This window comes from Ananas comosus, unplaced genomic scaffold (assembly GCF_001540865.1).
Source record: "Ananas comosus cultivar F153 unplaced genomic scaffold, ASM154086v1, whole genome shotgun sequence".
NCBI lineage: Eukaryota > Viridiplantae > Streptophyta > Magnoliopsida > Poales > Bromeliaceae > Ananas > Ananas comosus.
The window spans coordinates 5,121-28,857 of NW_017893546.1; the positions used below are offsets into that span (position 1 = coordinate 5,121).

At 40.2% G+C, this 23,737-nt stretch overlaps 1 protein-coding gene and 1 long non-coding RNA gene across 2 annotated transcripts; both read left to right on the forward strand.

Annotated features, from left to right (window-relative positions):
- Nucleotides 1-8,102: 8,102 nt before the first annotated feature.
- On the forward strand, nt 8,103-8,907 carry LOC109706283. The gene has a single exon (XM_020227059.1). The coding sequence runs from the start codon at nt 8,103-8,105 to the stop codon at nt 8,766-8,768; it is 666 nt and encodes a 221-aa protein (XP_020082648.1). The 3' UTR covers nt 8,769-8,907.
- A 2,568-nt stretch (nt 8,908-11,475) lies between these two features.
- LOC109706282 lies at nt 11,476-18,445 on the forward strand. Its single transcript, XR_002215150.1, has 8 exons — nt 11,476-11,775; nt 13,181-13,413; nt 14,095-14,175; nt 14,326-14,442; nt 15,188-15,321; nt 15,605-15,739; nt 16,686-16,820; nt 18,296-18,445. It is a non-coding gene; the product is annotated as an uncharacterized LOC109706282 (long non-coding RNA).
- Nucleotides 18,446-23,737: the final 5,292 nt, after the last annotated feature.

Genomic DNA, 23,737 nt, shown 5'->3' on the forward strand with positions numbered 1-23,737 from the left:
GGGGGAGGTGAGGAGTACCGTGCTCACCTCGGTTGGCGGAGGAAGCGGCGGCGGCGGCGGCGGCGGAGCAAACCGAACCCGTACCGGCTTGAGCTTGGGCTCCAAGGGCAAAGGCGGCCACGGCGGCCGGCGGGAGGCTCAGGGGCGACGGAGGACGACGAGCATTGATGCCCTAGCCGCGGCCATCCGAGAAGATACCAGCTCGGGTCCGGCCAGCTGAGGACTCCGGCGGCGGGGGCGCCAGTGGAGGCTGAGTGCGGCCGGCCAGGGAGGTCCGGCGCTCACGCCGTCCGGCGGTGGAAGGCAGTGCCGGCGGCGCTGAGACAACTCGAGCTCCCACGGTTCGAGCTCAGCCTCAGGAAGCAGCGGCGGCCATGGCGACGGTCGGGGAAGCTCCGGGTGACGGCGGCACCTCGCCGGAGGTGGAGGAAGGGCGAATCGGCCGGCGGGGAACGGCGGCGGCCCGCGGAGGCAGAGCTAGCCCCGGCTCGGCCCGCACTTGGTCAAGGCGGTCGCAGAGAGAGAGAGCGGCGGCCGGCGGCGACGGGAGCGGCGGCGATGGCGCGCGGGGGCACGCCGGAGGCCAGCTGAGGGCGGCGGTACCGAGGGTGGGCGGCGGCGATGCGCGGAGGCAGAGATCACCCAGGCTCGGCCTGGGTGACTGCAGGTTGGCCGTAGGGAGCAAGGTGGCTCCGGCGGCGCGCGCCGACGGCGGCGGCCGGCGAGGGTCGGCGCCGGTGGTAGCTCTCTGCCACAGGGTGAAGGATCCTCGGGGCTTCGAGCGTTTCTCTGTGTACTCAGGCCGAGAGGGTGGTGGTTCGGTTGAAAGAGAAAGATGGAAGGTAGCCGGGTTCCAATTTTCCGGCGGCCGGGGCACCTGCCGGCGGCCGAGGTGCGCGCATGGGCTGGGCAGGGACCAGTTAGGGTCGGCTGAGGGAGGGGCAGCTAGGGTTAGGGTTTCCAAGCCAAAAGAAAACTAACTTCAACCTATATATGTAGTGTAATTTTTGGGGAAATGTCCTCCAAGAATCAACAATTCTATCCGAGTCCCTCACAGCGCGAGTAAATCGCGCGGATACCTCTCTACGACCGGTTTCACGCGAAACGGTACATAAAATATCGCAACATATATATATGAGGATATGAAAGTTTTTATGCTTATGGAAGCACAAACATTTAATAAAAGCTACTATCTTATAAACTAAACTGCTGGCCAAAACAATCTGTATTAAATATGATAACCTTGATAAATTTTTGATTTAAAGTATTAAAAAACTGAAAAAAACGGATCACTTACCCATCGGAGTGTTACTTACCGACTTTTATTTTTAGAGTATTTTTATCACTATTTCTTGAGTTTAAAGTTTAGCCTTCATAACAAGACTGAAAACTACAATTCATCTTAAAAGATAATTTAAAAATATATTAAACCTATTAAGATATGACAATTTGAATTTTTGCATGGTGTAGCTGGTAATTTTATCAGTAAAAACTCTGGGACACTAGCAAACTATTTATTACAGCTTTTTAATATTTTATACCAAAGATCTATCAAGGTTATTGTATTTAATAAGAATTACTTCGGCTATCAGTTTAGCCTATAGGATAATAGCTTTTGTTGAATGTTCATATCTTCAGAGATATGAAAGCTTTCATGCCTTCTGGATGCTATATATATATATATATATATCATGCCCTCGAGGGCATGATATCACAACAAAAGCTAGAAGCCCGTAAGTTTAGTTGCTAGGTGTGGCAATTTTGACTAGATCCCATAAATTTCAAAAATCTTTATTTTAAAATATAAAAAAGCTGTAGCAAATGAAATACTAGTTTTATAAAGTTTTAACAGTTAAAAGTTACCGATAATACTGCTCAAACCTCAAATTGCCACATCTTCTTAGATTTAAAGAAGTTTAAAACTATCTTTTATGAAATTTGATATATCTAATTCCAATTGTAAGAACTAGAACTTAAATTTTCAGGATACGAATTTAAAATTTCTCATAAGTTAAGAGTGGCAGGTAAAACTGTATTAAATAAATGATTCATTTGCTATATTTTTTTTTGATTTTAAAATAAGGATTCTTGAAGTATATGGGATATAGTATAAATTGCCGTAGCTAGCAACTAAACTTACGGGATTCTTGCTTTTGTTGTGATATCATGCCCTCGAGGGCATGATATCTATCATATCATCGGATTAATATATATATATATATATATATCGCATCTTGATGATATGATAGCTTTCATATCTCATAAGTTCTTAACATGCCAACTCTAGTACTATAGCTAGGAGGAATCTCGACTCATCATGGATATCCCAACTCACCAGGGATGTCCTATTATCATAATTAGGTTTACACATTCCTGACTCTAAAAAATGTCACGATGATTTGAGAGACAACTGCTACAAATACACACATTAAATTAATGTATTCGTGAGCAGTTCAAAGTCCTCTTTGACTCGATTTTGCCTCTTCAATGCGCTAATAATCAAAAGTGAATTCACTTATCATTGAGACCAAAAAGCCACTTCGGTGCCTCATCTCGACCGATAGCCGCGCATGGCCTGAGACAAGTATCGCTAGGTTATCGAGGAAAGCTAGCCTAGTCGATAAGACCTTGGTTACCGTGACTGCCTAAAGTCTAGGCTACGCGCCAAAAGCTCTTTTTCCTCAAAATAGTTTTACTCCCAAAAGCAAGAAACGATAAGAACGTAATACTGTGGGGAGCACTAGACACATACACTGGATCTCATTCCACTCCCTACAATGTACATGGATGATCACCATCCTCTAAGTTAAACTTAAACTTAATTTCCTAAATCGCCCTAATGTGTAACTATATACACACACCAAAAACTTTAACCTCTCGCCTGTCTAAAGCAGCACTTAGCCTCCAGTTTAGCCTGCTTTGCTTTACGAACTAAGCTACGTGGGCTGCACGACTTGCGTTACCACGACAGCCTAACTTTTAGGCTGCCTGCCTAAAAGCCCTTTGCGCTTTACAAGCGACTCCCCAGCTTAACCGTTTTAGCCTTTGAAGCGTTTTNTACACATATATATATATATACACACACATATATATATATATATATATAATTAAGCTCCTATGCTTTTAAAAGTACAAAGTTATTTGTGCTTGTAAATTTTTAGCCATTGGATTAAGAAATATGCGATTAAAATGATATGGGTCCCCTAGGGTTGAGTGGATAATTGATTGAATAGTATAATCTAACGGGTGAAAATGATCAAAATGTAGATCTAACGGCACAAAATTTAAAAATGCCTTTTTGAGAAATCTAAAGAGCATGCTATGGATATTATAGAAACCGCATAGAGTATTCTGAACCACACGATATTTATTCAATTAAAAGATTTTAGACTTTTTTTTTTCATTTTTGTTAAAATTACTTTTTAAATTAAATCAGATGATCGTACTAAAGCTATTGGTTTTACGTCCCTCAGTTTTAATGCCATAGATTCTTATTAATTTTCTATTTCTCTATCATTACGCACTTTTTCTATTACATATTACATATATATATATATAGAGAGAGAGAGAGAGAGAAAGAGAGAGAGCTACTATGTTATCGAAAATATAGAGGTTCTGGTGCTTTCGACTTTTTGGCACTTAGATCAATTTCTTTAATCATTTCTAACATTTGGATTAATACTATTATCCTGTAGAGACCACTCAACCCTATAGGTACTACTCAGCTCTAAGGAGGATCGATATCATGATCTCAACCGTACAATTTTTGAATACTCTATACTTTCGATAGTATAATAGTTCTACGCTATATATATATATATATATATTATATATATTATTCCTAATGCTTTAAAAGTACAGAGTTATTTGTGCTCACCTTGCTAAATTTTTGTCTTTTGATAAAATATGAACCGTTAATGATATGGATCTCATTAGGTTGATGGATAGTTGATTTAATAGTATAATCTTACGTGTTGAATGATCAAAGTGTTAGAACTAAGGGCCACAAAATTTAAAACCGAGTACTGAGTGTGTTTACAGACATTGGAGCCCGATCTATTCTGAACTGTCTACTATAAAATTGCTTTTTGGATAATCACTTTCCGATTCCCCTCAAAAGGATCCTCATCACCTTCCACTGCTATTTCTTCCTTCTTCCCTTCAAGGCATATTACTTATTTTCCTCCTTCATACGTGGCAAGAAGAGAGAGCTTCACCGAATCTATACAAGCAACAACAACTTATTCAATTAGGAGGCTGAGGAGGTTACTTTGAATCAAGCAGAAAATAATGACCACGACACACGGCGAATCGCCGACCTGCTGCCGAGAGTGCCTCGACTCCGGCGTGTGCCGCCCCGTTCCTTCTGCTGCCTCTCTCTGCTCCGCCTTGCCTTCGTCGCTCTTGCCTCACCTCACCTGACTTCTTCAAATTCCCCCCTTTTCAGAGCCTCTTTTCCGCCTCTCACCACCTCCGTACCTTCCGCCAGCCCGCAACACACTATCCCCACACCCCCTCCTCCAATTTGGCATGAGATGACGCGGACGAGAGCTGCTGCGGAAGGCAACTGACGGACGAGCTTCTTGCGCGCACAGCCGGTGAGGGAAGAAGTGGCGTTCATGTTTGCCGCGGGGCGAGGATGCGCTCGGCGCCGCGTGGGAACGTTCTTCGCCCGGCCACGAACAGCAGCTCTTTCCGTCTTACGTCACGCGCCGCCGCCGGAATTCACGTAGGAGCCGCCGCGGGGTTCCTCTTCTTCCGCGTTCGGATCCCGCAGGTCAAGTCGCCAGTTGCTTAGCTAATCTCTTATTATTGATCACTTTCTGGCTATTCTTTTGCTCTCTTTTGCTTTATTACTTAAAAATTAATTCCAATAGGATTCTTTTAAACCGATGGGATAGGATAACAGATTATTTCCCCCGGAGGATCGCAAGTTTGATTTATTGCGCGCATGCCGAGTCGGCCTGTGACATTTACAAACAACAAGAGAAACCAAACAAAAGAAAACATCCATCTGTCACTTATTCAGTCCCATAATCCTGTAATTTAGGCCACAAAATTGAAATTCAATAACTTCATAGAGCGTATAGCTATAATAACCATTATAAACTATTATTACCTAGTTCTAAACTTGTTACAATATTCATCTTCTTGGCCTACTAATGTAATTATATCGCATTGCATAAGCGTTTAGCAAGCTATAGTATTACGTGGACACCTCGATCAGTCGGAAATTTATATGTTTTAAAAGGTCGTCCTTATGAATGAAACACCAAAAATAAAATTTATACATAGCGTTAGCGCACTGTTCAAACATGTATAATAATTAATTAAAAGTGAAAATAATATCATTTAATTCATGATTTCATACTGATCATTCAGCAGCAAGATTCCTTAATAAATTAAAGGCGCGCCAGCTACTTCCTAACATCTTTGTTGGATATATGCTTTCATTCTCATCAAAATGTGGGATTGCATGTCACCATTTGGACTGCGTTTCTTTATTAATAAAATGAAAGAAAAGAGAAGAAAATTGAGGATATGCTGGACGTTTGTAAAAAAAATGATGAGATTTCAACTAGTTATCGATTTTTAGCCAATTACATTTATTCTTAATTACACATAGTTATAAATATGGCTATATATATATAGCAATTGGTCTTACTCTCTATCAGATATAAACCTTCGTGGGAGCTCTCCAACGATCGCCTTTTCCAATATGCCGCCAATGTATCAGTTTGCTCCATTCGAGCTTATTTGGTGTTTAATTACTAAAATCTAAAGAAAACACTAAGGAGGAGAAAAGATCTTATTTTTGAATAGCGGCCCAGAACCCTGACTAACACGTGATTAACACTCTTCAAGAGTAATTTCGTGCATAGCTTGAGTCTTTTTTCTGTAGTTTTCATATTTCATAGTAGATGAATTGGAAAATGTAAAATGAATGATCCCCAAAAACTCCATTCCAGTTTTTCATCCAATTACTCTACTTACTTCTCTAGGATTTTTAAATTTTGTAAAGATATATTATTGTCCCACTAAGAGTGAAAGAAGTTTGGATATATAGATTCTTAGCCATGTACTTCTATGGGAACCACGTGCAAGGCTTGCTATTTTACTTTAAAGTTATAAAAAACTTTTACTCTCGTATACTTAGTCGGGATAGTCGTGGTCTACTATAAATTATACATGAAGCAGTTAAATGATATATTGAATGCACTCTTGATTATTTATTCTTCTGGGCCATCATGTAGACTTGCAGTAAGAACTATTCTGTAAGGCAGGCAAATTAGTTTAGCACTTAATATATATTCTGAATTTGCACATAATTAAAACTTAATATATAAGGAGAGATAAAATGCAAGATAAATATATGTTTTTAAAGCGATACATTAAGTGAGAATTACGCTTTAGATATTGCGATAAGATCTGGACCATGGTGTAATTAATTTGCCCAACTAAATAGTCTGGTATATTTGATCATCCAGACTCGTTCTTTTGTACAATATTTCAGTTGTTACCTATATGAGTATATTGAGCTGTATAATAATGAAAGTGCTACTTCAACACGATTATTACTTATAGCTCGGTGCACAAAATAATTTGCTCACGGAGCCATCCTACAAGCATTCAATCATTAGGCTGTTGCCATTCTACTGCTTTCGCTGAGCTAATCAATTTCAGATATATTTATAAACGAGGCCAAATACGAACTAAAATTTTTACTCGAAATCTTACCGTCCGAAAACTTGTCACGCTTCACTCATTTTTTCGGTCGATATAATATATATTAGAGTGAGCTAGATACCTTTTACAAGTATCCCCCATGTGCTTTTAGTGTTTTTTATGCCTACTTGGATGAGAGATGTGAGGTTGGAATTATGATGGTTAGTTGGTTGCTAGTGGTGCTGTGAATAAGTATTTGATCGGAAGGACTATGGTATTCAAGAAGTAAGACTCAAGGTAAACCTATGCACCCGGGGGGATTACTTGTAAAGTACTCATAGCTCAACTAATAGATATATATTTATATCTATATTATTATATATATAATATATATATATTATATTTATATACTATATAATTTATATCTTATATTATATATATAAAATTGAGCTCATACTTTCAAAGCTACTAAATTTGAGTTGCTTGTCGATATTTTGCCATTTTAGGATTGAGGGATGTGTGGTTAAGGATGATGTAGCCGCTAGAAGTTGAGGCGTGGTGATTTGAATAGTTAACTAACTGTTGAAATATCAAATATATGATCTAATAGCAAAAATTCAAGCCCACCAGTGCATTTCGTCTTTTACCAAGCACCATAGCCGGAACTCATCTATTAATATATTAATTTATCATATTATAACATAATATATAATATATATATATATATACATATTATTATTATCACAATCTTTATATTACATATATTGATATACATATATATAGGTTGAGCTATGCTCTTTTACAAGTTCACCATCATGGTGCCTAATTAGGTTTCAAGCCCATTGGATCTCCTTTTTGATTATTAATAGCCTTGGATACATTACTTCCAACCTACCTGACATCCCTACCACCATCATCTCAACTACATCTCTCCATCCAAAGGCTTAAAAACACACAAGCTTCACCCCCATGATACTTTTACAAGTATTCTTAGCCTCTCTTAATATATATATAATATATTATAGAGGAGAGAGAGAGAGAGAGAGAGAGAGAGAGAGAGAGATCAGGGCTACTATGATATTAGAATCACAGCAGTTCTCATGCTTCTAAATTAATTCGTAACCATCCATCAGTTTTGATGGATGATTAGGGTGAGAGAGAGAGAAGAGAAATTGAAAAAAAAAAATTCAAAAGAAAAACGAAATTGAAAGAGAAATGAGAGAAATGAGATCTTAGTGAAAAACGAAAAATGAAAATTAATAAGACAAGTTGGTTCATATATAAGGTGTATGGATAGCATTGCTTTGTATAATAAACTGCTATTACGTACGATTTACTGTCTATTTTATTTTGTTTCTTAGCTAATTTTATTCTAAGTATATACGTACGTTAACTATTGGACGAGTTATATATGTAGTAATATATATTGCTGGTGCATGCATTATATATATCAGCCGGTGCAATGGGGCGAATCTAGCATGGTCGACGCCGAGCGGCGGCTGCTGGCGAACGCGCTCCTCGACCCGTCGAACTGCCGCTTCGTCCTCCTGTCCGACTCGTGCATCCCGCTCTTCAACTTCTCCGTGGCCTACGGCTATCTCGCAGGCTCCCACCTCAGCTTCGTCAGCTCCTTCGACGACCCGGGCAGCGCGGGGCGCGGCCGCTACAACAGGCGCATGCGGCCGACCGTCTCCCTCGCCGAGTGGCGCAAGGGCTCGCAGTGGTTCGCGGTGCACCGGGAGCTGGCAGTCGGGATCCTGTCGGACCGCCGCTACTACCCCGTGTTCCGGGAGCACTGCAGGCCGCCGTGCTACGCCGACGAGCACTACATACCGACGCTGGTCTCCAAGCTCTTTCCAGCGCGCAACGCCAACCGGAGCGTCACGTGGGTCGACTGGTCCGGCGGTGGGCCCCACCCGGCGGTGTATCGGCGTCGGGACGTGTCGGAAGGGTTGCTGCGGAGGATGCGGGACGGGTCGACGACGTCGCGTTGTTCGTACAACGAGAGGGCGACCTCCATTTGCTTCTTGTTCGCGAGGAAGTTCGACGCGAGCGCCCTCAAGCCTCTGATGCTCATGGCGCCCGCCTTGTTAGGGTTTTGAGTTTAATCCTGTTTATTTAGTAAGGCTCCGTTTAGTTCGAAAATAATGAACATGGAGATAAATTTTTTTGCGTTGTTCGTGAGGAAGTTCGATGTGAGCGCCCTCCAGCCACTGATGCTCATGGCGCTCATCTTGTTAGGGTTTTGAGTTTATCCTGTTTATGTATTAAAGGGACTATTTGATTTCTGAAAAATATATTGTTGGAAAAAATCTTTTTAATAAAAAAATTTCATGGAAAGATTTCTTTTTTAATTTACGGCCGTTTTGTTTCAATGGAAATTAGTTTCTTTGTATTGTCGTTTTTCTTAAAAAAATTGGAAAACAAAAATATTAATTTTTCGTAAAATTTGCAGAAAAAAGTTTTAAAATATTTATTTTGTTTTTGGGAATCAAAATAGCAAAAAAAATTAAAAAAGAGATTTTCTATACAAAACTTTCTTTTTGGCAAACTTTTTTCCGCATTTTTTTTCAATAATATTCTAAACTGCCCCTAAATGGAGGGACCAACTTTTTGCTTTTATGGACAACAAGCAATTAAATTTGTGATTCCATTAGAATTAATCGCAAAAGTAAACAACTAATTAATCAAACTAATAATTAATTAAGGCTTTCCAAAGGCTTTCATTAGTGTTTTGAGACCTCATATATAGTTAGGCTTAATTACAAAGGTCGCCTTAGTACACTTTGGGCTATTAACTCATTTTCCATTTTTATTAAAAATTACGTCAATTACCTTCTTGTATTTTACCACTATTTAAAATAGGTCATAGAAATTGTGATAGTGAATAGGTTGTAAATAGACCAAGTTGATAAGTCATATTATACCAAATTTCAAATTCTATATATCTACTTTGCACTTAAAAAATAGATTAAAAAAATCAGATAAAAGAGATCTATTTTACTAACACTATCAAAATTAATAAATCATTTAACAATTTTGCTCAATTTGTATGATTTTACTTTATTAACTATAATATAATTAACTTTATCTACTCGATAGTCTATTTTTATAAAATTTTACAGCTAAATTTAACAACTATTCTAAATTTTAGGATTGACCTAGTGAAAATAGTGGCGAAGCAAAAGAAAGTTATTTGACGCATCAAGAGACCCATGGGTAGGGACGAAGCGCGGGATTAACATTTGGGGGCGGGAGCCAAGATATTAATTTGGCAGAAAAAATTCAACCTCTGATAGTAAGAAAAAGAGTTTGTCGGATTCACTCGTCACTTATTGTCAGTGACAGTAGCGATAATGTGCTCAAAAAAGAGTAAGACTACAAGAGCAAAAAGAAAATGACCAAAGGGCTTGAAAACAAATTAAGACACAAGTTTTATTAAGAAAAAATCAATTTGGCCTCCCGGAAACTAAAAAATTAGTAATATTTTAATATTTATTATAAAGGATTTATATGTAATTTTTAAAAGTTGAAAGGAGCCATGGCCACTATGAGCCTCACAACGGCTCCGTCCCTTCCCATGGGTTTGTTGGTCTTTGAAAAATTACAATGGAGTACTTTGCGGCTTTTTGTAAAATGTTAATTATAAATTGGTTTCGATACATCAGGAGGAGCTAGCCTAATACTACAGAACACCAAAGTGTTCATAGGGGTGTAATATGGGCCATGTCGGCTTTAAATTCGTGTTGTGTCTGGTAAGCCTAAATTTCTTGAACCTAGGGCACAGCATTGCGCACCCGGCCTGGACAACACGGGTCGTGCAATGCCGACCCGGCCCTCTATATATATATATTTTTATTTTAATTTTGTTTAAATTTTAAAAAATTTTAAATAAATAAAAAGAACCAAAATACCTCCCAACAATTAAAAACATCTAACAATTGGAGAGATATTTTGGTCCAAAATAGGAGGGCTTTGGGCAATTCAAGGCCCAAGGCCCCACTCTTTTTGTTTTTTTTAATAATCTTTTGAATTATTTCTAATTTACTTTAATTGTGTTATCATAATTGTATGCAAGTGGTAGATCGTATTAAAACAATAGCGAGGTTGATTATTTCCATGTTTTGTCATTGCATACTTTATTGTAAGGTCATGTCACGCCCCGAGTCGGATCCTATTTGGCCGGTTCGAGCACGTCGAACAGACGCCGAACGGACAGAGCCTCTCCTGCCCGTCCAAGGCTCAACAATAAGTACAAATAGAGTACAAAATTTGCGCATGCGGAAGCATACATAACGGCTTGCACGAGGGCAAGCAATAATCAAAATGAAAGTACTAAACTAACACTACAAGAAAAACGAATTTTGGCGGTGACTTTTTTGCGGCGACAAGCATTGTCGCCACCTATGTAGAAAATATGGTGGCGACAAATAAATGTCGCCGCCAATACATAAATAATGGTGGCGACAAATAAATATCGCCGCCAATACATAAACAATGGTGGCGACAAATAAATGTAGCCACCAATACATAAACAATGGTGGCGATAAATAATGTCGCCGCCAATACATAAACAATGGTGGCGACTTTTGTCGTCGCGGAATATTTCCATACATCCCGCCTTTTTTTTCCCTCCTTTTTTTTCCACCAACCAGCAACATTTTTTTTTGTTGGACTATTATGCCCTTACTTATTCTATATATTATATGTGTAAATAGTTGGACTATTTTGTCTTTTCACAAATTAAAAATATACAAATTAATAATATAGGCTGAGAAAAAATTCCTAAACCCCAAATCCCTAAATCCCTAAAGCCTCTGTCTCTCCTACCGCCCCCCAAATCCCTAAAGCCTCTGTCTCTCCCACCGCCCCTCAAAGGATCTTCCAAGGCGAGGCAGGCGAGGCAGGCGGCTACTTTGGTGAGCTCGGCGAGGCAGGCGGAGGGCTCGGGGCGGGACCCCGATCGGTTGCCCCGGTTGCTTGGCGAGGCAGGCAGAGGGCTCCAGGCGGAGGCGTCGCGACACCCTGGGGAACATCGTATTCCGCAAGCTCGTCGGCTGCCCCGGTTGCCTCTGCCACGACTACGATCACATCATCCCCTCCTCCAAGGTTCGATCCATTCTCTCTCTCTCTCTCTCTCTACATTTCGTGCTAAGAGGGAGCGATTATATTGTTATCGAGGAGATTTATGCCATATAATGTTGTAAAATTAGCTCAAAATTGCTAGATAGTGGTATTACATTTAGATTGTTGTGTAGAAGATCAATGATCTTACCTGAGGGAGCAATTGTTCTGTAGAATGATGTAATTTAGCTCATAACTGCTATGTAATGGTAGTCGGTTTAGACTGTAGTGTAGAGGATCAGTGATCTAATCTATTATTCTCGGGTGGTGTAGATTATGTTGATGTTCCTCCTATTTAGCAATAATAGAATGATGTAATTTTTGCTGTTGACTGCATTCAATCAGATCAAAATGGCTAGTTTTGGGGTATTAGATTCAGACTGCAGTGTAGAGGACATTACACCACACATCACTTTTGGTGGCACTTTTTTAGTGGCTTTCGTGAAAAAAGCCAGTAAAAATTAATTATTACTGGCACTTTTAAATAACTGCCCTTAATAAATTAATTATTAAATTTATTTTATTTTTTTAAGAAGCTGTATGCCATATCAGAATTCCCATAAAAAAAATCGCCGGTGCTGGGACGCGCTCTTTTTTTTTTTGGCTTCGCGTGTAAGGGGAAAAAAACCCTGTTCAAATAAAAGCCCTTGGTCACCTTGGAAAACCGTAGCTACTTTACCTCCATTCCCGCACCGCCTGCGCGCCAACGCCAAGCTGCAGCGCTGATACGCTGAGGCCCTGCGCTCCGGCCACGTCGACAAGCGCCACGCCCCCGGCTGGCCCCCTCTGGCCCCCCTCGCCGACGCCGCCGCCCTCCTCACCACCCCCCTCTCGCTCACCTCTGCCTACCACGCCGCCCTCAACTTCGCCCAGTTTCCGCTCGGCGCCTACCCCCCGGCCCGCCCCGCCCTCCTCCGCCACCTTCTCCCCGACTACCCTACGCCGGCACCGGCGCCGGCACCGGCGTCGAGCCGCACCGCTTCTTCCTCGGCGCGTTCCCGGGGATCGCGCGCACGGCGGCGTTCGCGGCGGTGGTGGACATGCTCTCGACCCACTCCAGCCACGAGGAGTACCTCATCGGGGAGCTCCGCGGGGACTGGACCGGGGACGTGGAGATGGAGCGTGAGGAGTGGGGGTTCGCGGTGGAGGTGCGGCGCACGGGGGAGGAGATCGCGCGGTGGAACGCCGACCCGGTGCGGCGCAACCGGTGCGGGGCCGGGGTGCCGCCCTACGAGCTCATGGCGCCCACCTCCGGCCCCGGGGTCACCTACCGCGGCGTCCCTAATAGCATCACCATTTATTTTTAATTTTAATTTTAATTTTAATTATTATTACTTTACTTTTATAAATTTCTTTCTTTTTTTTTTCCCCTTGATACTGTTGCAAATAGAAAAGGAGAGATGGCAATCGCTTCTCTTCGTAAGAGATCCCCACATGGCTCAGCAACGCTGCTGCGCTCCTCACCCCCGCCCGCCTAGATCTTCGGTTTAACTCCCTCTCTGGCCCCATTCCCTTCACTTTCTCTGTCGCTCGCCAGAATATTCCCCTCATCGTCATCCGCCACTTCAACTTTCATTGCAACATGGGAGGATAAGGCCCTTTGCTCCTTTGCTGATTCTGCTGGTTAGTTTAGATTTTTTTTTGTTTGGTTTTTGAATGGGTTTGGTTTTTTAGATTCTGCTAAGAGAGTTGAAAAATAGTTTTCTTGCCAAGTAATTCATGCGCGATGATGATGTTTGGTACCTGTGATTGTTCCTCTACATGAATCTATGTGTTTGAATAGTTTCTATAAAAATTTATAATTGCAGATATTGCGAGTTGGGTTCTATGAGATCATCAAGCTAAACATGCCTTCTTATGCTGTTGTTGATGAGATACTTCTTGGCTTTTTGTTTGTTGGAGTAGTGTAGATAAAAGATGTTCTTTGCTTTGAAAATTGTTGAGAATCATAAAATGAAGAAAATTTTTTATCTTCAGCATTATTATAAATCTGAGATTATTTGATACTCTATCTGTTTTATCTTTAGCATTGTCCATTGTATATCAATTAGGGCATCTCCATTTCTCCAATAAGTTGGTAAAATTTCCACCCTACCCTATTTTTATCTCTTTTTGCTTGCCCAAAAGACTAGAAAGAAGGTTAATTTCATATAGGTCCTTACAAATATAGTAAATTACAAATTTATTACCAAAAAATTCAACTTTTATATTTATCCCTACACAAATTCTAATATTTTTAAATATTTTTAAATATGTTCCTCTGATTATGTTACCATTAAAAAATGGAATCATTTTGTTTTATAGTTGATTTCGCGCACACTCCAGATGCTTTGTCTAAATTACTGGATACTGTTAGAGAGCTAGGTGCAAGGAGAATCATCACAGGTATGCTGCTTTATTTGGGTATAGATTCTTTAATCTTTATATTGCTTTTACTCTTAAGCCTGTTTGAAGAATGGATTAGTTAGTCTATCAGAAAAGAATGGATTAGTTATAGCTGAAGTTTGATTTTGTTCTCTGATGCACTATATTTAGTCTTCGGTTGTGCCGGCGAAAGTGACAAAGGGAAGCGACCAATTATGACAGAACTTCTTGTCGACAAAAGCGAAGTCGTCATTTTGACATCAGACAACCCGAAAACCGAGAATCCATGTATGAATCCTGAATATATATACTTTCTAGTTTTTTATCAAAGTTCTTTCAGATTGAATGAATATGAGTTATACTGTCGAGTAACTAAGTAGGATCTTTTGGATGTCAATTTCTCAATACATTTTAACAATGAACATCTTGGATGATATGTTGGCCGGTGTCGGATGGACCATGCATGACTATGTATATTACTGTAAGAATGATTACTATCCGCCTCCTCTGAACGGCCGTAGACTTTTTGTTCACGACAATAGAAGAGTAGCAGTTCGGGTTGCTATAGCTATGGCAGAGAAAGGGGATATAGTTGTAAGTTGTTCTTTTCTTTGTTTAATCTTCAGCCAATCTTAGGTGCGAGTTTCTTTTGCATAGCTGTGTCCTTACGTGTATAAATTACAGTGCAAATGCACATTGAAGAGCATGCTTAGGTGCCCTTTTTGAAATCAACTTAATCTCCTGGGTTATATATTTCTTTACTGATCACATTAATTTAAACTTGGACAATTGGCCAATGAAAGGATTTTCCGTGGCGATAGTATTTTTCTCTTACGAATGCCATCTCTTCCTTATAAGATGCATATGACCTTTATTTAATTTTGTTTGAGCCGAGCAAGTTGTATAATTTTGTATCGTTTTGATTGACCTTTTTCAGTTTCTTAACAAACATTATCAATAAATAACTGAAATTTTTCGCGTGGCAATGCAATTTTGCTCTCTGACATGGGTCTCAAATTGCTGGTTGTGGCAGGCAGAGGGCACGAAGACTATCAATTACAAGGTCATAAGAAGATACACCTTGATGACAAGGAAGAATGTAGGGAAGCTTTGCATTATATCGACAAGTTGCATTGGGCAAGGTTGGGAAAAAGAATTCCGACGGTGGTAAGTTAAAAAGTGGTGAATTTACTGCAATTTTGCGGCACTCCTGCAATTTACCTCACATTACCAAGATGTTTTTCTTAAAGAGGCTTTATCCTGTTAGTCAATTTGTACCTTTTGGTTGCATCATTAGAATATCCTGTAACCTCTAGTATATTCTCAGAGTTCTGCTCTGTTTCTTCTTGTCCTCCTGAATAGACAGCCTTTGTACATAATGCCCGTATCAATTCATGGCAGAGTACAGGCTGGTTCTTTTTCCTAATATTGGGTTTTTACTCTAATGCAGATTAAGCCAGTGAGAAGATGAAGCCATCTATTGACCGATCGCAAAGCTTTAATTTCTTCATTTTGTTTAGCAAGAAATATGTACTGATTTTTGGACTTGGTCTCCTCTATAAATTTGGTCTGTTTTCAATCCAAGGTAAAAACAAAGTTTTCTTCTCTTCTTTATAGATTTTAGAAATTTATGCTATTTGTCTTCTTTGTTTTTTTTAATTGCTTTTAAATTCTAACATAAAAGTATTTTAGCTTGAAATGCTTTATTAATCTATTTGATTTGTTATTCTTTTTTGCTTTCTTAGTCTATTTGCTTGTGAAACTACTTTATAGGTGTATATATGTATGTATGTATGTATATAAATGTATGTATGTATGCATGTGTATAAATGAATGTATGTTTGTGTATATGCTACGGAATTAAGAAGAATTAGTAACTGGTTCAAATAGGATCATATATTTGATATTTTATAGGTTTATAGGCTTGTATTCTAAAGTTTATTTATTATAGATTAAGTAGAAAGCAAGTATCTGAACAATAGTGCTTTTGGGGATGGACACTTTCACTTTACTAACTTTAAGAAACTAAGCCAGTGTATATGCAACTTTACTAACTTGAAGAGATTAAGGCCAACTTTAAAGCTGAATTTAATGAACAATTAAAGATAATTGTTCAATTGTACGGAGCACCGACCACATCATCCCCTCCTTCTAGTCAAAATCATTAGTGAAATTTCTTAATTGAAGGTAACTATATACTTTATCTCATGTTATCTTTTACTTTTTATATTTTTGTGCTTTAAAGTAAAACTCCAGGTGCGTTGACAATTATCTTTTGATATGCAAGTCAGTTGTTTGCTCTTGTGCAAGAAGTGCCTAGATTACATTTATATGTTTAATGCGGTAATTTTGGTTGGCTATTTAGTTTCTACTTCTGTGAAGTTATTAAATGCATTTGTGGCCCTCAAACTGAATGTTTGGTAGCTAGATTTTGTTTTGGTAACTCAGGCATGTGAAATTGGTAAGAGCTATTCCTGTTTGCGATGTAATCCGTCTAGTTGAAGTGCTACTACTATCTCATTTGTTTTTAGGTGCTCTGCCATTCTCATCGGACCTGTGTCCGTTCAGCTTAGAACAAACTAAGCAAGCTCAACACTTTGGTGCATTCTAGAACCTTCTTGTTGTTGAATAATTGAAGTGTACTTCTCTTCAATCTTCCTCCCATGGTAACTACAGTTTACAATTTGCAGTTGAAATCACTTCTCTTTGTTGTCTAAGTTGGTTTAGATCCATTCAAGATAAACCCGGCAAAACAGATGATGAGTACAACATGTTAAGTAATATTCCCATCAAAAATAGGAGTGGGTCTACCATATGCTTGGAGACCTGGTTTCAGAATCCCTTGGAAGGGAACCTCCTGTACTTAAATTAACTCATGAATAAGCTACATAGTTTTTCTTTAAAAGGAAAAAAACCTAACTTGAAATATTTACTAGTTTACGCAATATTTTTTTGGATATGTATATATATATGTAACTGCAGTGTTCTTTAGCATGTTTATGCACACATACACACACACACACAGGGGGAAGGGAAAAGGATATAAATAAGTAGAATATCTAGTTGAAGCCCACAGAGATACGTGAGAGAAAAACTGATCTAATCTGGAAAGAAACTGATCTTGAGGATTTTTGAAATCAACACATCGGCTTTGAAATGTTTGATTAAATTGTTACCAATCCTGTGTGAAATCATGACTGCAGTGAACATTTTCTTCTGGGCTTCTTGGGTTTTCTTTGAGGTCCTTTTATCAAACGAACAATTTTTTCTATTGTTCGACCATTGTTTGAACAATAGCATCATTCATTCAGTTGTTAGGGTCGAGCACATGCCGAAATAGCTACAGAAAGTCTTAAGCAGGGCCAAGTGTGGACAGGATTGAACCTAGCTAAGGCCTGTTGTTTGCCCAAGTCAAGGTATATCTTGACATTGTAACATATATATCCTGAGTACAACCCAAAAGCACTTAGAGAAACTCAAAATCAAGTTGACGTAAACCCGTCCAGCCTCAAAATGACTGTACATGCTTACCGAATAGATGATTTCTGTGAAAAATCGAAGGTTGCTTACATGTTCAAACAATTTCTGTGAAAAATTTTGGCCTAAGGCCTAGTTTGGTATTGTGTTGGCGAAAGTACCCTTTCCACCTCTTGCTTTTTTGGTCGGAGTTCTTACCACCATGTTATGGCAATTGGGTGAGGACAGCTCCAAATGCTTTCGAATTTTTCAGTTTTTTCCGGATCTATCAAACAATGAAAGCATGTGTGTTTGGACATAGTAATTTTAACTAAGCCTTGATTTCGAGCTCAAGCACAACCTGCCAAACTGGCTGAACACTGTGTGAAACAGATGCTGTGGCTTCTGATCAAATACTCCATATAATTAGTTGTATCATAGTATATGCCAAGTAAGAACCGTTGTGAGAGAAGTTTTGTGTACTTCTTAAGCATTAGCTACAGGTAGTTTAAACATTTTAGTATGTAATGATGTTCAATGTTGAGATCTTGTTGATCTGAAACTTGTTGCCTTAGCAAAGTTGTTATCTACGTACTTGGCCTCTTTATTCTTATATTATTTCCGTTATCAATTCAGGGATCAACAAATGTTGAAAAGCTATTTTTTTTTTTATTTTTATTTGCAGATTTATAAGAGATGGTGACGAGAAATATTTTGGCAGGTCATTGGCGATGTATTGAATCAAGTTTAAGAATTTAGACATATTTTCAAAACTTTACATTTGATAGCATGTGGAAATGACAAAAACTCTATTATTGTGTTTTGTTTTTTGGTTGTGTTGGGTGATTGTATTAGGTGACAATGCAATGATACTCTAACATGGTTCTTATTTTTTGGTTGTGTTGGGTGTTGTCCCAAACTTGTAGATGATTAGTTCTTTTCAACTTCTTTTCGTAAATTTTCTTGCGTGAACATATAATCTCTGTTGTGAGAAACATAATTCGATGCAAAATGTAAGATTTCTGTTTATTGATCTGTGGTTTGTTTGGAAAGCTTTCTGTAATGGTATCCTAGGCTTGATTGACTACGGGACAGGTTTCTAAGATGAACTATGTTGTAAAGATTATTTATGCTCTTCTTAAATAATATCTATTATTACTAATTATTTTTTTAAAAAAATTAATTTTATATCAGAAAAATAGTGGCGACAAAAGTCGCCACCATTAGTCATAATAACTATGTAAAGTTTTCGCGGCGACAATATGTCGCCACTAATTATCTCACTTGTCGCGGCAACAATTTGTCGCCACCAAATATTCTGGTTCGGGCCCCAGCTGCTAATTATCTACTTTTGGCGGCGATCGTTTGTCGCCGCTAATTATCTAACTTTTGGTGGCGATTGTTTGTCGCCTCTAATTATCTAACTTTTGGCGGTGACACATTGTCGCCACCAAATAGTTTTACCGACGGGGTTTTAGGCGGCGGCATGTGGCGACAAATTGTCGCCGCCAAAACGTTTTTCGTGGCGACAATTTGGGCTATGGTGGTGACATTTGTCACCACTAAATCTTGTACCTGTAGTAGTGTAAACTTCAACAAGTAATATGATTAACTTTAAATCACATACATGTATACTATTTTAATCAAGTTCCTTTACATGCTATTTCATCATTTCTTTTTACATCACAATGCTCCAAAATATAACTTTTGACATTTAAAGTAAATAACTTTTACATCATACTGATAAGTATCTAGAATCATCAAATACAAAAGATGATAGTAAAGGGAATGCAACTACAAAATATGAAACCATCTCGGGTGATCTCTATTTAGAGCGCGATGCCCTTATCGCGGTCGTCTACCGGCTCGCTTGGTCCCGACTCTGTGGAAAAATGGGGTGTGAGAAGTACAACAAAGTTTCCAGTGGGTTCGGCCGCCGACCACGCCGACTTTCCCACTAGGTCTAAATCAGGCATAATAGAAGAAAAAAGATATAGATAGTAACCAAACTATACAAATACAGCTAATATGCCTGAACAATAATCAATGCAATGCTCAATAGTATGCTCATGATGAATACAAGATCACAATTTCATTGCCCAATCTCTTGGCTAACCCGTAGGTTTCGTCCCTCAACAAACTCACCAACCCAAATCCCTACTATCGGGGAGATACACGCTACAACCCGACGGGACCGTCCTCTGGGAAAATACTCGCTACGACCCAGTAATGACAACTCCGGAGCATATCGCCGGAGGGGGAGCTACCGCGCCCTCGAGCCAGGACTATGGGTGAGTATGATCAATCCTTAACTTTAAGAATTCCAAGTTCAATCCATTCCTTAGCTTTAAGAAAAACCTTGCTCATATGACCCTTAACTTAAAGGTTGTTATGTCATAATGTCGCTATCTCTATTTACTTGCATTCTTTAACCTTTATTAGTGTCATATACACTACTTTGTTCTTCTACTCATTCATTAATTCATCACTTGTTTTCTAAGTGTTCAACTCTAGCATTCTTGACTCGTCGATACTACTCTCTACAATTATGTCAACATGTCATTTTTGTTCTTTATGTCACTAAGTCCTTTAGCTTTGCTAGGTTCTTATCATCATACATGCATGCATAGGGTTATACCATTTCTTGCTCTTATACTATGATTACTCATGCATTTATACTCATAGCATTCCAATAAAACTCACGAGTATCCTATTATGCAAAAGAGCCAACATTCACATATACTAAAAAATGACACTTTAGACATAAAAGGAATTTCGAGGTCTTTCGTATGCACCACCCATCTTGTATGGTTGCAAAGATGCTACGGTGAATTTCTTGAAATTTTTGAAGCCCTATTTCGCGTGCTATGGCTATCTGTACCAAAACGAAGCCAAATTAGGCTTTTTTCCAATTAACTTCGCGTACTCTCGTCGTATTGTCGAACCGAGTGCACCAACGCGTTCGTTATCACCCCAATTAGGTTTCTACAAAGTCAATTTACCTTGAAAACAACCTAGGGTAAAAGCTCCAAATTTGGTGCTCTAACAATACCATATGTCAAATTTCTTGAAATTGATCTTGTAGCTAAGCAAAATCAAACTTAGAACCACCCAAGGAGCTCTCTATTACCATTCCTAAACCATTCTGACCATTCCTAGGGCATCAAAAGCTAATCCTGGAGGTTCACCATGAGAGCTCATGAGAAAAACATGAGTTTCATGTGTTTCATGGCCTCAAGGTAGTTCTAGCCTTGCAAGAAGTTCAAACCCCAAAAACTTAGGGTATAAATCCAAACCCTAGACCCAATCTTGCATAAAACTCACCTTAGCCCACTAGCTCTCCAATGTCCATCTTGTAGGAGAGCCCAAACCCTTCAAATCCCCAAAAATCCCTTCTAAAGCCTTCTCTTCCTTCTTCTCCTTGCTCTTGGAAGTGATTTCTAGTAAGAGAAAGAGGGAAATGAGGTGGAGGTGGGTTCTCTGCAGTGAAGAGAGAATAGAGGGTGTTGGGGTGTTATATGGGTTGCTACAAATGCAAATAAACCCTCCATTTCATTTTATTTCGCAGCAGACCATCCCTGCTGCCAGAGCTAAAGGTACCGGTACACGGGTTCTTGTACCGGTACACGTTTGCGCAGAGGCCAAACCCGAGAGCTGCTCTTCTCGGGCAGTGATGGTTGTACCGGTACAGCATTGATGTTGTACCGTTACACTTTGCCCAGACCGCCGTTTTTCGCGTTATTCGACTTCTCTTCGCGCCGAGCAATGCTAAAACCCTTTTAACTCTTTTAGAACTCCTTTTTAACCTTCTAACATTGTTGGAATGCTAAATGGAACTTGTCAAACTATTTCTCTTGACAACTTTAACCAATTTGGGTAAAGTTCGATAATCGCTCTTGAGATTTCAATATGTTACATTCTCCACCCTCTAAAATTTGTTTCGTCCGCAAAACTGCTTAGTTGAAACCTAGATCCGTACCTCAATTCAATTCTTCAAAGAGATGAGGATGACGCTCTTTCATCACATCCTCAAGCTCCCAAGTATCTTCCCGATCGTCGTGGTTGCTCCAATGTATTTTAACATACGGAATTTCACGGTTCCGTAGTTTTCTCACTTCTCGATCAACGATGAATGCCGGGAACTCCTCGTAAGTCATATCCTCTTGAAGCTCCATCGGCACATACGAAAGAATATACTCCGAATCATGAATATACTTACGGAGATTGGATACATGAAATACATCATGCACTCCCGCAAGTCTCGGTGGTAATGCTACTTTGTAAGCCACCGCGCCGACTCGTTCCAAAACCTCAAATGGTCCGACATACCTGGGACTTAGCTTCCCCTGGACACCGAACCGTTTAACTCCCCGCATCGGCGATACCTTTAGAAATACGCGGTCTCCAACCGTGAACTCTATATCCTTTCTTCGTTTGTCGGCATAACTCTTGTGCCGAGATTGCGCCGTAGCAAGTCGTTGGCCGGCAAGGCGAACTTTCTCCTTCGCCTCCGCACTACATCGGGGCCAAGAGCCACTCTCTCGCCCACCTCGCTCCAATGAATAGGAGAGCGACATTTCCTTCTATAAAGGCCTCGAATGGCGCCATCGCGACACTTTCCTGATAGCTACTATTATACGCGAATTCCGCCATTCGTAAATGATCGTGCTATCCGCCCTTGTAGTCAAGTACACACGCTTGAAGCATATCGTCAAGTATTTGAATAATCCTCTCCGATTGACCGTCACTCTGAGGATGAAATGTCGTACTAAAGTCGAGCCGTGTGCCCAAAGCATCTTTAAGCTCCTCCAAAAATATGATGTGAACCTCGGGTCCCGATCCGATACAATTGACACCGGAACCCCGTGAAGTCTCACAACCTCGTTGAGATATACTTTAGCTAGCTTGTCTCCCAACCATCTAATATAAATCGGTAGGAAATGCGCCGACTTTGTCAATCGGTCCACTATCACCCAAATTGCATCGTGCCCACCCTGATATCGAGGCAAACCGGTCACGAAGTCCGTAGTGATATTTTTTCATTTCCAAATGGGTATAGGTAGGCTTTACAATTTTCCCGCCGGAAACCGCCGCTCCGCTTTTACTTGTTGGCACGTAAGACATTGTGCCACGAACTCCCCAATGTCTTTCTTCATGCCCGGCCACCAATAGTGTGCTTTCAAATCTTGGTACATCTTGGTGCCGCCCGGGTGGATACTATAAGGAGATTGATGTGCTTCTTGCATAATCGCCTTGCGAATGTCCTTGTTCTTGGGTACACACCAACGATTTCGGAATCGAAGTGTGCCGTTGGTCCCAATGCCAAAATCATCGGTACTACCGCTCTTAACTTCACCGCGCACTTTCTGGAGATACTCGTCGGAAGCTTGCAACTCTTTTATCCTCTCCAACAAGGTCGGTTGTACCACCAACGCGGCAAGTGTAGCCGGCACTCCCGGCGCTACTACTTTCAATCCAAGCCGTTGCATCTCTTTTTGCAATAATGGTTGGGGTGTAATTGCCGAAGCTAAGTTTTTCCCCGATTTTCGACTAAGTGCATCGGCCACGACGTTTGCTTTCCCGAGGTGGTATAGAATAGTAACATCATAGTTTTTCAATAATTCTAACCACCGCCGTTGTCGCATATTCAGTTCCTTTTGGGTAAACAAGTATTTAAGACTTTTGTGATCCGTGTAGATCTCACAATGTTCACCATACAAGTAATGCCTCCATAACTTGAGCGCGAAAATAACCGCCGCTAGGTCGAGGTCGTGAATTGGATGGTTTTTTTCATAGCTCTTCAATTGGCGTGAAGCATAAGCTATAACCCGCCTGTTTTGCATCAAGACACACCCGAGACTGACATATGAAGCATCACTGTACACAACAAAGGTCTCCCCCAGCATCGGTAGAGCAAGCACCGGGGTCGTTGTCAACCTTTCTTTCAACTCTTCGAAGCTCCGATCGCAATCGTTGCTCCACACATATTTCACTCCCTTGTGTGTAAGGCGCGTTAGTGGAGTAGTTATTTTGGCGAACCCCTCCACGAACCGCCGATAGTAGCCCGCTAGTCCAAGAAAACTGCAGACCTCCGCTACACTCGTCTGGCGAGGCCAATCTTTAATTG